We start from the raw sequence: 18118 nt of genomic DNA on the forward strand, positions 1-18118 counted from the left end.
GCTTCCATCAGTATTTCAATCTGAATAAATATACTTCCATTTATCTCTGAAACAGCAAACTGTATTGTCTGTTCTTTCCTGTACCTTTTACTATTGATAACTTGTGATAGGCATTCAGTCCTTAAACCTGGTGAGCTCCTTATATATATCCTAATGCTGTATTCTTGATATTGAAAGGATTGTTCAAAGGACAAACTTGTTTTATCCTGCAAGACTATTACTGACAACCACCCACAATGTGGGTTGAAATATCTTGTCACAAAACTAAATTTATTCCGTTTTTACGACAGACAATTTTGTCCTGTGATTAGATCTCAGCAAGATCTAATCTCTAACACAAGAGCATTTAGCCACATTTCTTGTAGTGATATCAAATAATATATATAGCTCCACTTGAATGGTTTTTGGTTTTAACTTCAGCTCAGATTCAAGGGAAGCTTTGAAGCACAAAAATCAGGCTTATTTTAGACAGAGAGAAAAATGAGCCACTCAAAATACAAATTTATGTCGATCTCTAAGTTCTAGTAAGTACAAAATGCCCTTTTTTTTAACATTGCTTGTTTCACAAAAAAGTACAATTGCTTTCTTTGCAATTTAGTTGCCTCAGTTACCTCATCAGTTTGCTCTAGAAGCCATTTCTATACTAAAGTGATTCTTTTCTAGACAACTGATATCATCACGATCCAAAAGTACAGGAACTATTACAGACATGATATTATTTTAATAAAAGAAAATATTTTAAATTTCTAATAAACGTACCCAGAGTTTTCTTTCAATGCTCCAGAACACCTTAAGTAGAAGTTTTACTTCTTTTGGCTCTCTTTAACTTTGAATAACCTTCTTCTTTCTGCTTATAAAAACAAGAAAAACAGAAAAGGGCAAAAGCCAATAAAGCAAATGAAGCAGCAAAACTAAGCTAAAAGTTCAACTAAAAAAACTGTTTCTGAGTGAAATGCTTAGTTGAGTAAGAAGTAATTATTAAAAGTTTCTGTTTTCCAGTATAAATAACTTGAAGTATGTTTATAAGTACAATGGCTAAATAATTAGGACCACAGCTACTTTGAAAATAGCCTTTACATGCTGATAACCATGACTTTCAAAACCAGCTATCATTTCTGATGATCAGTAATGACAAAGGCTGATTCTTCAGAGATGTGTTTACCAGCGTCCCAAATTAGCACCATCATATTTTAATCTGGGGACAGGAGGAATCTGCCTAATGAGCATCAGAGAGTCCATTCCGATGCCAATTAACAGATAAGTCTCTTTCCTATTCCTGACATACCAATGAAACTTCCTGACAGTTGTGCATCCACCTCTCTTGAGTCCAGCAGTGGCAGCACTGCGGCGCCAGTGAGCACTTGCTGTGTTCCTGACACTTCCCAAAAGCAGCTTGCAGGGCTCAGCCAGGTACCTGTGCTACTCTCAGCCTGCCTGGAGAGTGAGGAGTGCATGGGGCACTTGTGACTCCTGACTAGGACAGGGCAGTGCCCCTTCCCCATTCCAACAGTGCTGCCAGAGCAGTTACAAGCTTCCCATACTCACAAACCCTAGTGTGTCTGAGCCATTCCCAGCAGCAGGCAAAGGACTCTATTTCATATTGTGGTGAAAGTCTCCCCTCAATACCCAGACCCCTGGGGTTGTTATTTCTATAAACAGCTTTTTTAAGTTGCTGGTCTTTTTCTCTTTGTGAGAGTGACTCTACTGCTGTAGCACTGCAGTGCTGGCCCTGTAAGCACTGCCTTGGTTGTGGCCCTGTGGAAGGGCCTTTCCCAGCTGCACTTGGATGGGGCCAGCACAGAGCAGCTGGGCTGGCGCTTCCCACACAGACTCCTCTTTTCCCTGCAGCAGCTCCAGCTCTGGGGTGTGAGTGTGTTCCTGCAGCAGGCCCCTAGGGTTGCTGCACTGGCCTTTTCTGATCTGCACAGACTGTGTTCCTTTAATTACAGTTAAAACATCCAGAATTGCCTTGTACTTGGCTTTAAAAGCATAACAAAACAAAAAGTCATTTCTACAGAACGTTGCTAAATTCAAGTCCTTAAGATGAAAATCTCACAAAGCCACTGAGAATGCCCAGAGTTATATTGGGCAGGATAGGACTTTTCTGTAGAATCAGAAAATCTGCTTCAGAAACAGTAACATCATTAAACATTTCAGCAGCATCTTTTGCTGGAGACAAACATTTGAAATGAACTCTTCAAGTGACAGCATCATACCCCGGATACCTTTATCTGGGTTAAGGTTAATTTCATCCAGACAGGTCAGTAAGATTTCTTAGCCTGCCCATTTTAATTGGAACATACTAAAAATGTTTAAATATTTTTTTGTCTCTTTATTCACATCCTTCTGGACAGGATTAAGGAGTGTATGTGTGTGTGTGGGTTTACCTGTCTTCTTCTGGCACAACTTTTCTTTACAGATCCTTCCATGTTGCTCTCCTTGACTGGCAAAGTTGGTTTTGAGGTCAGGGTTTCACATGTCAGATACTTGTTCCCTGTAATCACCTAAAAGCACAGAAGTTTATACCTTCATTAGAAAAACACCCAACAACATTTTGAACAAGATCTCTAACTTGTAAAATTACCTGCTTTTTCAAAAGGTGCCCTCATCACACAGAGCTAACCCACCAAATTACATTGTATAGATGAAAAACGTGATAAGCCCAAGACATTTCATCCATGCACCCAATATATGGAATATCATCCTTATAAAAATTGCACTGAAATCAGCTCAACAATTTATTTAATTAAAATGCAGGGAGAAGTACAGAAAAATTAGGTAGTAAAGTACTTCTAGATGTCACCTAATAATAACTTTTACCCAAAATAAAGCTAACTTCAAAGACAGATCATCTTGGTTTGGGTCCCATTCAGTCAAGTTCTGAGAATATGGAAGACTAACAAACCCAAAAATCTCCCTCTGCAACTTGTTCTGGTAGCTGACAAGCTGTGCTCACACTGAGGATTTTTTCCTCATGTCCAGTGGGATTTTTTTCCTGTTGCAACTTGTGCTTTTCATGAAACTGTAATTAAACTTGTATTTACAAAACTTCCATGTTTGTCTAACAGCACAATGCCTTACACACAACTGCTGTCAGCACTACACAATTGATGAGGTTTGAGATTCCTTCCATGAGAAAGGAATTATTCCATTAATATGGCTTTATGTGGAGAGAGACTGAACATCAAAAAAATGTCACCATGTTAACCTCACACAGACCTGGATAAGCTGTCTAAAACAAAGGAAAACTAATTACACCATCATAAAAGTCTCAAATTAAAGAAGTGTTTATTCCACAAAAAACCAGTAAATCATCTTCCCTTTCAGAAAAACAAAAGCAGCAGTGGCTGAAAACATGAAGTTCTATGGTAGAATTTTAGAAAACTGTATTGAGAATGATGGTAAAACATGATGGAAGTCACGCTCTTTATTGCTTAAAGTTGTTTTTGAATTTGTGAGAAGCAGTGAGAATGAGCCCTGCTCTTTACTCTACCTGCTCAAAGTTAGGTTTGGAAGGGTGACTGGTTGTCTCAGCAGCACAGTCCTTAGAGTGGCATGCTGCTTTGTTTTCTTCACTTTTGGCCACGCATACTGTATCTTTGAAGACAGATTCATGAATATTTAACCCAGCTCCTTTATTTGATCTCTTTGTTTGTTGCAGTGACAAACTGGAATTTGTCATTTCACTGTCTAATTTACAAATCTGCAAATGCACTTCCGTTGACTGGTGTTGTTTCTCAAGAAATTGAGTAGGATTTTGACTTGTAAACTTTTCCCCCTTTCTTGCACTGGAAGTAGAAGATTCATGTGTATTCAGACATGGACTGGTGTTTGATTTCTGAAGCACTGGCCCAGCATTCTTAAGAAAGAATGGAGAATTTGTCTTTTTGTGATCGACTTCACTTGGACTCCCACGTGAAGCTGAGCTTTCAGAAAAATCAGAGTCAGCCATTTGTCCACTAGACTGGGTTTTCCATAGGAATAAGGGTGCACCATGTTTTGTGTGTGTCTTCATGTTCTTTACCTGAAGCACGTTGCTGTCTGTAGGAGTTTTGACTGGCATATTTTGAATGTGTTTGAAAACCTGAGTTATACTGGATTTGTGCACAGACAGCATAGAAGATGAAACACCTACACTTTTCATTGGTGAATGCCTTCCAGCACTTTCCTTTTTCTTCCTATCTGTTTGATTTGTGATCCTTCCATTCATTTGCATCAACTTTCCTTTGAAAATTGGTATAATTTTGCTGACTTTTGGGAGAGTGGATTCAAAGGCTGAGTTTACAGGTGTTCCTAAAGATTTTGCAGCAGGTAACTCTAGTACGCCTGGTATTTGCTTATTGCTCGTTGATTTATCTGTGGCTCCAATGCTAACCCCTCCTGGACTCTCACTGCTACTCGGAAAACTGTGCGCTCCTGGCTCTTTGACCAAACGCTCCATCCAGTGGCTCTTTTCCGTACTGCACCGTGAAGGAATTCCAGGCAAAGTAGGTTTTCTTGGAGGAGCCTCCGTTAGAGATACTACACAAACCATCTCACCGTCCAATTTCGTATGCTGAGTTTTTATTTCCTGCAACACATCAAGAGCTGCTAAATTGAATAACCTGGATTTAACGATCTGATAGTGCCACCTAATGCATCCACTATATGGCATTAACCTAATACACATCACAATATATAAGAATACAATTTTGTGGTTTGGATTAGAATGACTATATTTTAAAACAATACCTAGTTGTCACTATAAATTAAGGGGTTTTTTTTATCCTCCCCGAGTTCTTTGTTTACAATCTATGCTAGAATATCATATTTCTCAGAAAGAGAGACTTAAATTACAGTAATTATCTTGATTTAGTGCTTTCCAGCTGGATAATGTCTACCCCTTTTGAGGGTTCTGCAGAGGATTTGACTGACAGGGCTCCTCATCTCTTAAGACTTCTAAGAGCATCTGTATTCTGAGCAAAAGACAGTTTGGATGTCTATGAAAACTGCAGATGACACAGAGGACCCATTCTAGCTTTGATCACTGGAGAGACATAAACAGAAACTGCTTTCTGGAAGAGGATTATAGTATTTTAGAACCTCTGCAACTTCTGTCACTATTATTTGTTCAGAATTAATTAATTCATTTCTTCTTTAACACACTACTACCAAAGAAATTTGAGCCTTAGCCTTCATCACAACCTCAAATAATATAGGAGTTTTGATTACTTGCCTCCTTTATATCACCAGACATAGAGTAAACCTTACAGCTTCAGTGTTTAAAAATGCTTATGTCCACACAGTCTCTTTTTATTTTTAAATAAATTGTAATATTACTACTACTGCTAGTAATAATAATAATAGAACCATGAATCATGGTTTGGGTTGGAAGGGATCTGACAGATCATCTAGTTCCAGCCCCACTGCCATGGGCATAGACAACTTTGACCAGACTAGGTTGCTCAAAGCCCCATCCAGCCTGGCCTCAAACACTTCCAGAGATGGAGAATCCACATCTTTGGGCAACCTGTTCCAGTGCCTCACCTTGCTCACTGCAAAAATTTCTTCCTAATATCTAATCTAAATCTACCCACTGTCAGTTTAAAGCCATTCCTCCTTGTCCTGTCATTACATGCTCTTGTAACAGCAACAATTGTAATGCTGTTACTGTTATTATTTTTGTTATTACTGTCTTTTTTTATTATGGTAGAGATTTGAGACAGTTCTGGATATGTAAAAAAAAAATCTACAGAATTGCAATTAACACCAAGTCCATTTTCTAATGTATTTGTATTACACATTGTAATGTATAATATTGTAAGGTATTATAATGTTAGTAACAACTTTACAATGGCAAATGCTGTAGCTTTTGCTTTTACTTACATGGTAATTAAAAGTTTTACAGGACTGATAGTTTGTTGTGAAAAGCATAGTTATATGCTCTGTGCTCTGACTATGATCAAGATCACTTCATACAATGAAAAATATGTGCCATTAATACATTTAGAAAGAAAGCCTTACATGCACTGAAGCCTTGGAGAGTTCCTTTGTAGCATAAAGTGCTTTACTTGTCATCTTTACTGGAAATCCACACAGCTGTGAAAAATTGCTCTTCATGTCAGAAAGAAAAGAGTTCATTACACCTTCTGCATCTGTTCTGGGGAAGTACTGCACTGGCTGACTTCGGATGCAACTTAAAGGGTACCTGAATAAGTGTTCAGGGATACATAACAAGTTTCTTTACATTTCTATAATTATTAATCATCTTTGTTGAGAAGAAAACATGAGTTTGCCGAAATGTTCTTTAAAATGGTGAGAAAAGCACTTAATTCCTTAAGGGCCTGAAGTTTATAAAGTTACAGGACTCTAGCACAATTCTACCACACTAACCTATAACGGCAAAGATTACTCAATATAACTAACCCTTAGTCTAGTGTTTCCTGGCAAGAAAAATCTCTTTAAAAGCAATCTTTGTTGGCCACATTTTTACACAATTTAATTTTCTTTTACACACTTTCTTTTACATCACATTTAAAGTAGCATTACCACATTGGAAGCCGTGAAGCAAATTGTTCTATTTGACTTCCTATTATTCAATACTGGGACAGGGACTTGACTAAACATTTTGTTTCAATTTCTCTATTAAAACACCTCTCTACTGACTACTGTGAAATTATGAAAGAAGGAAGCGTGGCACACTCAAAAATGAAAAGCAGAGCTTTGCTAGAAGTGTAGGAGAGGAAATGTGACAAATATATTCTGAAAGGATACGTGAAGAACCTTTCCCCTATTGGTTTGAAGTAAACACTCAAGTATGTTTTTGTCTCTTCAAGATCCTCAGGAAGAATATATCCATACTTAGATAAAACAAATAAAAACAGGTATTACAAGGACATACTCAATAGGCAAACAAAAAAGGGTGGAGAAAATGAAAGCACTGTGTGTGATTCTTACCAGACTCTTCCAGTGCATCTGAAAATCCTTATATGAACGGAAAGGAGATTCTGGAGGAATTATGTGGCTGATGTTTATGATCTGACCCATTTTCATGCTGTGCACAGGTAAAGATGGGATGCTTAGAAAGGGTGTCATAAAATACAGTTTAAAATATACTGGCCTTTTTAGGGAAAAAAAAAAAACCTTATTTTTGGCATTCAAAGTGTTTAGAGATTATGTTTATATTTTGAGGACTAATACCTTTAGCTCAAAAGTTTATGACATAACAATAGCAATATTTCCTGAAGTATGGTAAAGAATAAAGTGACAAGTTCAAGTGACATTTCTCTTCAACACTCACTAGCAGTGAATGCAGAACAAAAGCAAATATCACCATTGCTTCTCTTTTAATCTTAGGTAAAAATAGAGGTATTTCATGGCAAAGATGGAAATACTTTTTCTTTAAATTTACTTTCTGCTAAAATTGTATTTCAAAAAATGATGCTCTTGCTTACCATAAAAACAGTCCAAAGATTAGTAAAACTAAAATAGTATATAACTGTGTAATTTATTTGTTGATTAATTTTTCTTATTTTCCATAACAATGAGATAATAAAAACAACAAATTCCTGACTTTAAAACAGACTGTAAAACAGAAGTGCTCTTATCACTTGCACCAAATTCACAATTTGTAGGGCAAACATTCTGAGAAATGTTTATTTCTGCTGAAATGTGAACAGATTCCTACCTTGGCAAAACATAGCACCAGTTACTTAATATGGAATGTTGCTGAATAACTGTGTTTTCATTGCTGTCAAACAGCTTTATGGTGTTTGCTGAAATATCAAAATCTCCCAGCTTAAAACAGAAAAGAAAATTTATTTGCAAATAATTCTACAGCAGTACAAATTTAAAAATTTCAAAAATAATTGTGTATCACAATACACTGAAGCTTGATATATTATTATTCTTTCATCAGCTCTCACAGATTGATTATTTCAGAAGATATTCCCATCATCAAATTGCACACTATCTTTTGTTAGAGCCTACACTTCCACAAGCCATATAAGCACAAGGTTTAAAGTTTATTGAAATGAGTGAGATTAAAACTTTATTCAAAATGGTTTAATAAGAGTATAGAAGGAATTTTTCAAACTGAGAGCTGTCTCACTTCAGTGTATGTTTTTAAAAAGTTCAAATCAGATACCTATGCTTGACATTCTAGTAACTGTGTGTGTCACTTTGCCTAAACATGTGCAAGTGTCCAAGGAACAGAATTAATGGGACGTGTAGTTTCATCCTCTGAGAAGTCAAAAAAAACCACACTTGTTCACAATGTCAGAATTTGACTGCCATGGAACAATCAAAACCAGAGATTTCAGAAACATTTTATCTTTCTATTATCTATGAGGGTTTGCATTTATTCACTGAGAAGAAAATCTGTCCATTTCTGTTTTAGAAAAGTATTGAAAGGATCAAACTGGTAATAAAGAAATATAATGATCTTTTCCATCATTGGTCTATATAATTGAGGAACTGGTTTCTTATAGATAGCTTTAATATTTATGCTGTCCCAAGCCAGTCTCATAAGAAACACTATTCTTCTATTTCAACAAAAAAAGAGCTTGAATCAGAAACATTTATTTTAGAAGAAACTAGCAAGCCTGACAAATATGCTCTACATGTATGGATAGATCACCACAGGTGAGTATGGATACACTCATCACAGGTGGCATGGCTGTCAAAAAGGATAACAAGTTTTCAACCACAACCATGATTTCTTAAACAATGTATAAATTGAACTTACAAGCAGCATAGTCCTGGCTGCTCCAATATTTTGGAAGCTGCATAGAAATTAAGTAGATTCCATAATAAGCATATAAAGGGACCTTGAACATGGTGCTGACAACTCACCTGTAGTTGCTCTATTGTTACTCAAAACTGTCTGTGTACTACAGTGTGACTGAAATCTCTCTAGAAAACACTGCTAGAAGGAAATCTAGAATCACAAAGACACTTCACTGCTATATTTTGTTTGCTTTTTTGAAAACCCTCTCAGCCTCAAATCTCAGTTTCACAACTCTTGCTAGAATGCATCAACACAGATACAATATGGATGTTATGCTTTTGTAACCTGTGCAGATAGTCAATGAATATAATTAATGTCTCAATGCAATCAGAAATAAGCACTTCTATCCCCATCATGCTAACTGGAAGTCACCTACCAGAAAAGAAGATTAAGATTAATAAAACAAACACAGTCATAGAAAATATAACTGGCTTATACCTCGGGGGGTGGCAGCCGAATTGAGCAAGGCTCCACGCTGATGCAAAGCTGTCTCTCTGACACATTAAGGTCTATAACTAAATTTAAAAAAAGAAAGCACAATGCCCTGTTTTGAATTACAGCTCATCTCTTAGGCAGAAAGCTAACCCAAATATTTATTTAAGGTAATTGTTACTCATTGAAAATCAAAAGGCTAGACTTTCTCAGCACAGAAATTAAATTAGGTGCATTTTAACTGTGAAAAATAAAAATAATAATGAATTAGTGTCATACAGTAACTCAGAAACTCAAGTCTGGCTGTGCAACTGTGTGCTTGATCCTCATAACCTTGACAAAAAAACACCCATTTACAAAGCAAATGTAGTTCATATAACCATTTGCTGCACTGAGTCATTCAGCACAGTATTTTCCATCCAGGAGCTGTCAATAGCAAAGATTGAGCAAGGCAAGCATTTATGGACACACCTCCAGAAGTTTCACTCAGCTCTGAGTTCTTCAACACATATCTCTGCTACAAACTTAGGCTCCAATATTGCCAAATGTAATCTTTAACTTTTATACTGGAATAAAAGTTAATTTAATTTTTGCAATAGCTAACCAGCATACTTTGTGACTTCATTTTTGTGAGCAGCAAACAGTACATACTGGACAGTCACCATTCCCCATTTTCCTATCTATTATTATGGAACTTTCATACCACTTGCAAGACTCATAATTTAAGGCAAGTGCATTTAACTGCAATAATTATAACTTTGAAATGACAAATGTCAGTCTATGGTTGTAGATTAATAGTATGAAAATTATCTTTGTGAGTGATTTTTCAAAGGTTCAGTTGAGCTGACAGCTATTACAGACAGAACATTACCTGCCACCAAGTGTGTTTTGACAGAAGTTATTTCAGAATGAAAACCAAAAACCCTGTGCTGGTAATACCAAGATTGTGGCAGCATGAAAGTGCTTAACTTTAGCTTTCTCTCTCAACTTTACTATTAACAGAATATTGTACTTACCAACAGCATTTTGCCTTCCTGAATGAGACAAAAAGTCTTTCCCTTAATAAACAGAATAGACAGACATTATTTTCTAAACCATATGTCTAAAGTCTTTATGTGAAAAAAAAGAAAAGGAGAAATCACACAGCTTTATTTGTGTCTATCACAAATGCTGAAAGTGTGTTCCTTTTAAGGAGATAAAATCCCCTATATCAATTAACTTTTCACTGATTCATTAGCATCTATAAGAAAGAGAGATAGGTAAAGCTATATTAGTGGGCAGCAATCTGTACACCACTTTTTCCTCCTAACTCTGCTTCCAATAATATTTGGTTTCATGTGGTATGCTGCATTCAGTTGACATAATTATTTGATCCATCACAAAGATAAGGAAGAAAATGAAAAGGTGAATGGAATGTCCATTCAGAACATTAACTTTTGTCATTGAACTTGGATAACAAAACAACAAAAATGCAAATAAAGAAAACAAAGTAATAGGATAAAGGAATGAAACAATTTATTACAATGAATGAAATAATTATGGAATTTAAATGATGGAAAATAAATACTACAATAAAGAACTGGAAACTAAATGCTTGATCCCTGACCCAAGTGAGTCAAATACCTTGCACCAAGAGGTGACCAGCCTTGTTCCATCTGGGTGCAAGCCTGGCTGTAAGTGTGTAGGAGAGACAGGTTTGGAGAAGGGCTGGAGTAACTGTTTGTGGTGCTTCCAGCTAACAACAACATTGACAAAAAGAAACATACATTTTTAATAATTTAACAGATTTTTTAAAGGCCTCAGTCAAAACTTTAGCAAACATACTGCTGCTTCATCTTGGAGCCAAATCCTAGTAAGTGCCACACATGTTTATCTTTCATCTACTTTGCTTCAAGTGGAAGGTAGCACAGTATTTGATGTAGGCATTTGGATTTCATTAACGTGAGATGCACAACAGTTCCTAGAATGCTTTCACAGGGCAGATAATAGACCTGGGGAAAAGATTAACTGAACCCTCTGGAGTACTTTACTAGATATGCAACTCCCTGCAGGCAATAGGCACAACATCCAAAGCTGACATTTCTTCTGCTGTCAGAGTCACCACCAGGACATTTTCTGGCAATCACAGCAGATAAATGCAGCTTTGCTTACCCAACAGCTCTGCTTCCCTGCCTGTCCTGAAGAGCTTTCTCTTGACCATCAGCATTAGACAAGAAACTAACTACAGCAGGCTAAAAGGAGTTAAGTAATACACCTCCAGAGGGATGTTTCTAAAGAATCCTGCAAGGAACTGCTTGGTGTTGGGAAACCTAACAATGACAGATCACCCACACATATCGACATGAAGCAGTTCTGTAAGGTAAGCATATTTGAACAGCCTATGTCTTACTAATCTGCATATGCATTTGCACTTCTTGGAACAAATGAAGATACACCCAGCTGGCTGCACAAATGAATTATGAGAGCTACTGGCTTTGGTTACAATCAGTCTTCTGACTCACCAATTTTAGTGCATCCACACGTACATTCATAAACCCCATAGATGTTGCATACTAGAAGATTGTAAATCACATGCACAATGGCCTAAAAATATATCATCTGTTAAGCTCAGGGGTTCTATTTCTTCTCTATGCTTTTGTTTTGTTTCCCTGAGACTGTCCTGTGCACACTGGGTACACCCAAAGGTGAATGGGGAGACAGTTCAGCTGCTTGAACATTCCCACTGAATGAAGGGCAGGACACCAGCAGGAGCTGCAGGTCTGTGGCCCAAACGTTGTCTTGAGGTCAGTCCCCAATGCCTCTGAGCAGGAGCAGGATGCCACTGCAGCAGAGAAATCTGGAGGTATTGCTCACAAACTTCTAAAGGCTATTGAGTCTGACAAAACATATTTACCATGCCCCCATTCACAGGACACACTTTGTCTATGGGGCAGACCTTAGTAACTCCCTTTAGTAGGGGAGGTTATCTCTGCCAACAGCAATTGCAGACAAGTGTAACACTCTAGAGAACTGTCTCATATTTCAGCACTTACAGTAGCTCCGTGTCTCTCTACATAGGCTTGACATATTCCTGACTCGTAAAATGGTATCTAAAAGTAACAATAAAAAAATATATCAAGGCTTTGGTAGTAAGCATAAATTAAATTCTGATACAACAGTGACTTTGCCTTTGAAAACCATGCAAGGGAATAGTTAAGCAGACACTTTATCCTGTGTTTTAAAGGAGAAAACTAAAATAAACTCAGGCATTTGTCATAATGTAATCCCATTTCTAGCTAAAGATACAGTCATAAGCAAGACAAGTGAGCCAAAGACTGCCCAAAACAAAGCTGCAGAACTCTGCACCTGCTTCTCCCCGTGTGAACTGGGTACCAGTTCACCAACTGAGTCCATTTCAACCCACAGATTAGTTCACCATCTGAAAAGGTCACTTCATCAAAAAAATAAAGGACTTAAGCTGTCCTACACCACTAATGAACAAAGAGAGAAGCCTGTTTTAAATGAAATATTTTTACTTATCCTTGATCCTCAAACAAAACACTTATAGAAACATGTATGTGTGACAAATACAATCGACCCCTAGCCATACTTTGGTGCAGACTGACCAAGAAGCAACAAGGCTCACATCCTTGGGGTGAACTTGCCAGCTGGAAAGTCCCTGGCTCATCTACAAGGGAGTGAAGGCGTCTTGAAAAATATTTCAAAAGGTGTTGCCGAAACCCGAAAGTACAAGATAACCAAAGTACAGAAAGAGCTGTCAGCACTAAATCAAACACACGTCTTGCCTATACCATTGATTAGGAGCCCATTACTTCACCCTTTAAATATTAAAATCAGGATAGGCTCAATCTGAGCACTCCCTGAACACCAGACTGTACGACAGCTGGCCTGCATGGCAGGTTTGAGCAGGGACTCCTCTCAAGTTTAGAGATTCCATACTGGAAATTAAGAGAATCTTCCTTACAAAAGGTCAAGAGACCCCTTACCTGTGATCTGCAGTAAGTGACTGAAAGCATGCTGAATTCATGCCATGAAGAATTAATAATCCATGCAGCTACTCAGATACTATAAACACTGCAGGGATAATTCCATTAGGCAGGAAGTGCTGACCAAGTCTGAGACAAAGATTGGGTACAGCCACACAAAGGCTCCAAGAAGGAATTCCAAAAAGGGATCCCTCTGAACCTCATGTCTCCACACGAGGGCCCTCTTTACCCTTTGCACCTCCGGTCTCTGAGTCGTTCTAACTCAGATTTCCTTTTCATGGCTCCACCATGTGTAATTATTAAGATAAACCTTGGCATCAAACTTCCTGAACCTTGTCAGAACACTGTTAAAACTTTGCTAAATTCCACCAGACCCATCAAACTCTGTCAAATTATTATTTTACCTCAATAAAACATAGTGCTTCTTCTCTCTTTTGAGTGAGGTGCACTCTGCTCCTCTGCAGAGCAGGCTGTAACTACAGATATTATTTACACAGTGATACTGACCGCCATCACCACCGAAATTTGATTCAGGGTCCCCATAACAGGTGCAGAAAGGATCTCTTGATACAGGAATAATAATTGTCTATGAAAAAAGATGAGAAAGAAATTTAAAATGTTATTTCCTCAGCTTAAATTTATTTTCCTTGCCTTTTGCAAACACAATACATTCCACTTTTAATCAGTTTCCATTGGTTCAGCAGAATAAATTGGATTAGTCCAAGTTACTTGCTCTAGATGACCCACAGTGGTCTAAGACAAAGATTACAGGGCTTTGGTACACAAATGGAGCTCTCCAAAAATGTTCCTTTTGACAGAATTTTTCATTTCTCCCCTTTCTTTTAAAGGGAATAACATAATGCTTGGTGAATGCTAAGGAGTCTACATCTGCTTTCCAAATAGTCTTTTCACTTAGACTTAACTACATGAAGCATCCCAGCTTTGCAAGTAAACACAGATTAATTTTATCAATTTATTAATTTGAAGTATATTAATTTGCATATTTTTTAGTTTTAGCCTGTGAAATTTAAAACATAATAGAAATTTTGTTTTTGTTCCCCAAGAGAAAGCAAGTCACCTGCCCAAGAAAAAAAAAAAGGCGATTTTAAACAATTTTGTACTGTTTGCCACTGATAAGAATTTTGCTGATTTTATTACAGTTAATTCTAATATGGCTAATAAAATATTTGAATAACAACCACTAGCAGCTTCTGGAAATAATAGTCCTCCAAACTCTTTACCTGCAAGTCTTTATCTGTGTACTCCTTGTCTCAGTTTCTGGTATCTGAGAACTCAGTGTTACTGTAGCAGCACAGAGTTTTTGCAGTTCAGGCAGACTGACAAAGAACAGAAGCTGGTGTCTGGTGCTATTCATGGTATGTTGTTGATTGCCCCCAAGCAGCAGCTGGGTCTTAAAAAAAAATTTTTTTTTTGTAAGGCAGGTGTTTGTTTACACAACTTTATATGTTATTAGGTAAATGAATAATCAATTCTCTTTTGATTAAGAATATAGAGAAAATATAACATAATCTGGTCAGCTAAAACAGTTTAATATCCTTTTTGTATATATAATGCATTATACTTGAAAATATAATTATTTGCAAGAGCCAAAATATTCAGAGTAAAGACAAGTACAAAAGAATACAGAGTACATGTATGATCCTTTCCATATTAACTGAGCACATGCAATGGAACTCTGTCATTTTTGGAACTTCCTGAAAACCACTGACAAGAACCCAAAGAACCAGAATTTCAGACTAAGAATATGATTCTTTGATGCAGTACTAACAAATTACATGTGAATGGGAATAACATGAATTCGTATTACCCATCTTGTTGAGTGCCTGTGGTGTGCTCCTTTGCCCTGCGACACAGGCCAGGGCCAGTGTAATGAGGCAGAATATTCAGGACAAAAAATAAATCTAACATTTCATTACTTGAAGAAAAATACACCTTTTAACTGTATCACCTTTTTCAATCAAAGTCTTTCAAAGAAAGACAGGTAGTTAGAAAGCCAGAAATGAACACTGCACATCAGAAAAAGCTGTTTTTATATTAAAAGGTTTCATATTTCTCCTGTCTCCAAATTCTAAAACAATTTCAGGAAATGGTTTCACCAACACAGTGAGGACAGCAATAAAAATTTTGATCCCAAATTTTATGAACTCACCAGGTATCCAGCAGAAAAGCAATTTTGTAAATTCTGATAAAACAATTATGAACTGGAATAATATTTTGAGGAACAATGTCAAAGATAATTTTGCTGTTCTGATTTTCCTTTGCTTTCTTTACAGTGTAACATTTTAAACAGATTAACCTCTGTCATATCCAAGAAAAATCACAAGGTGAGTGTTTTATAACTGTCATTTAAAAGAAAATAATGCTTTCTTATTTCTTACCCTTACAGGAAAACACATTTCAATGTTTTTCAGCAGTCACAAAAAGCAGGGTTTTTTTTAAATGCCAGCCAAGACTATCACTTCATCAGAGAATTCCAAAAGGTACAGCTCAAGGGAAAGCTCAATTTAAAAAAAAAAAAAAAAAAAAAAAAAAAAAAAAAAAAAAAAAAAGGGGAAAAAATATTGTCTTTTTGCAACCATGGAAAAGAAAGCCATTTGGGTTTTTTGTGGCAGAGATGTTGTAAAACACATGCTGCAATGCTCCAGTGCCCTGCTTGCTGCTTGAGGATGACTCCCCTGTGGGAACAATTTGCTGTATTACGCCTAAGTTAAATCTTCTCAGACATCTTAAAAGCTAATGGGACAGCGTGCTTGCAAAAGACTTCTCCCTTCAGGGGAGAGGGTAAAGAGAAAAGCAGCAGTTAACACAGAGCTGCCGGTTAAGAAAGAGCTACTGGATATAAATCACGGGAAATGAACACAACCGCCCTCTGTTCGAGGGGACTTTACGTGTGTGGGAGAAATGGAACCTTTACGTGCCAATAATCACAGCACGTGAACTTGAAAGGAACATCAGTCAGGGAACGGCCATCCCTGTCTGTTCTGCCTGAACAGGCAACGAAATCCCAGAGCTCGGCAGCACTGTTTGCAATTTTCAGTAACAACCTGGAATCGCAATGAAGAACTTCTTTATCAAAGCTGGGAACAACACCAATCTGAGGGAGAGCAGCTACTCTTACTTAAAGTCAGGCTGACTGAAAGTTGAGGCAGGATCTGAAGATGGTGGTGACATTCCATGAAGTACAAAGCTGTCCTGCACTCAGGCTCAGAGTGCAGAAGTTAAGCTCTGAGGAAAGGTGACAGGTCACACTGGGGAAGTTTTATGCTACAAAAAATCCCCCCACAAATCCAGCCTATAATCACGCCTGAGTGTGTCCATGGGGCTATTGCTGCTGAGGCACGCAAGCTGCGCATGGATGCGATGTGGGGATGTGGGGCCTGAAATACAGACAAAGCCATCGGACACATCTGAGACCAGAGCAAAGGAAACATTTTACCTCAGCCTAAACTGCAGGGAAACGGGATGCTGGATCGGTGACGGAGCCTCCCGAGAGAAGGGGAAGGCACTGCTCCCTGTGCTCTCCGCCCACCCGGCAGCGAAGCAGGGCAGTGCCACAGGGAAGCCTCGCTCCAAGCCCCGCGGGGGAGCCCTCCCAAGGCGGGGCGAGGGACTCGTGCGGCAGCTGAGAGGTTTTGAGGAGCTGTGAGGAAGGGCCTGAGGCAGGGGCTCTCCCGCCGGGATCGCCTCACGGGCTGCGCGGGAAAAGCGGCGTTTCCCGCCTTCAGCGCTGCTGCCTGCCGGGATCAGCGAGGATGTGAGACTTCCCTGTGTGTGGCAGCCCCTGCCTGCTGGGACACCGGCAGGAGAGGGCGGGGGTGCTCGGGCGGTCACAGCGCCGGCCAGAGCCCCGGCAGAGCGCCGGGGTGTCCGGGTGTAACTCAGCCCGCGCCCGGCCCTACGTGTGCCCATGGCAAGGGCACTCTAGCCGGGCACAGGCAGCTCTTGGCCGAGCCGGGGCGCCCGCCGGCTTTACCACAGCGGCACCAGGACAATTCAGCTTAGATGTTACGGAAAAAAATCTTTACTGTGAGGGTGCTTAGGCACTGGAACAGGCTGCCCGGGGAGCCTGAATCGCAGAATCACAGACTGTTAGGGTTGGAAGGGACCTCTGGAGATGACCTAGCCCAACCCCCCTGCCAAGGCAGGGCCACCTGGAGCAGGCTTCACAGGAACACGTCCAGGTCGGAGCAGCTCCGACCGGCCCATCTGTGCCACTCTCAATGTGAACGTCTTCACGTTAAGGTGAAACTTCTTGTTTTTTAGTTTATGGCCATTGTTCCTCGTCCTGTCTCACTGAAAAGAGTCTGACAGCTCCCTGTGTCTCTTCTCATAAGAAGTGCTGTAGACTCCTAAACATCTTCGTGGCCCTGTGCTGTACACTCTCCAGCTGTTCCTTATCTTTCTTGTACTGGAAGTGTTCAAGGCCAGGCTGGATCGGACTTTGAACAATCTAGTCGAGTGGTCCCCATATCAGGGAATAGGAACTAGATGACCGAAAAGGTCCCTTCCAACCTAAACCATTCCAATGCGGTTCTACATCGCAAGTCGGCGATTAGCTCGTCGCAGCGCACACCGGCAGCCCCCAGCTCGCCGCTGCCAAAGTGGGGAACGCTGGGGTGACCATGCCGGGAAGCGGACAGGAGAGAAGCTGCAACTGCAGGGCCCGGCACCGACGGAGGCCCGAGCGCGGCCAGCGGGGCTGTCCCGGCACCGCCCCCGCCCCGCCCCGCCCGCCGCCAGCCGGTCACGTGGGACGGCGGGGAGGCGGGAGAGGGCGGGGCACCACGGCAAAGTCCCGCCCCCGGGCGTCACGGCAGCCTCCAGGCTGCCTGTCTGCTTTGAGTGGCATTACCCTCGGCCAATGAGAGGCCGGCGGGGCGGGAGGGGCGGGGTGGTGGCGGGTGGTGATAGG

The 18118-nt window shown here is 39.5% G+C and overlaps 1 protein-coding gene across 1 annotated transcript; it reads right to left on the reverse strand.

The window, feature by feature from the left end:
• Positions 1-790: 790 nt before the first annotated feature.
• Positions 791-14560, reverse strand: C1H18orf63 (chromosome 1 C18orf63 homolog). Its single transcript, XM_059468655.1, has 13 exons — positions 14427-14560; positions 13693-13771; positions 12232-12288; positions 10823-10934; positions 10216-10257; positions 9206-9282; positions 7667-7776; positions 6937-7033; positions 6754-6839; positions 6004-6187; positions 3494-4570; positions 2388-2504; positions 791-847 (listed from the first exon to the last, which is right to left on the reverse strand). Exons 1-13 carry the CDS (start codon positions 14558-14560, stop codon positions 791-793), a joined length of 2229 nt encoding a protein of 742 aa, XP_059324638.1.
• Between the last annotated feature and the right edge of the window lie 3558 nt (positions 14561-18118).

This window comes from Ammospiza nelsoni, chromosome 1 (assembly GCF_027579445.1).
Source record: "Ammospiza nelsoni isolate bAmmNel1 chromosome 1, bAmmNel1.pri, whole genome shotgun sequence".
NCBI lineage: Eukaryota > Metazoa > Chordata > Aves > Passeriformes > Passerellidae > Ammospiza > Ammospiza nelsoni.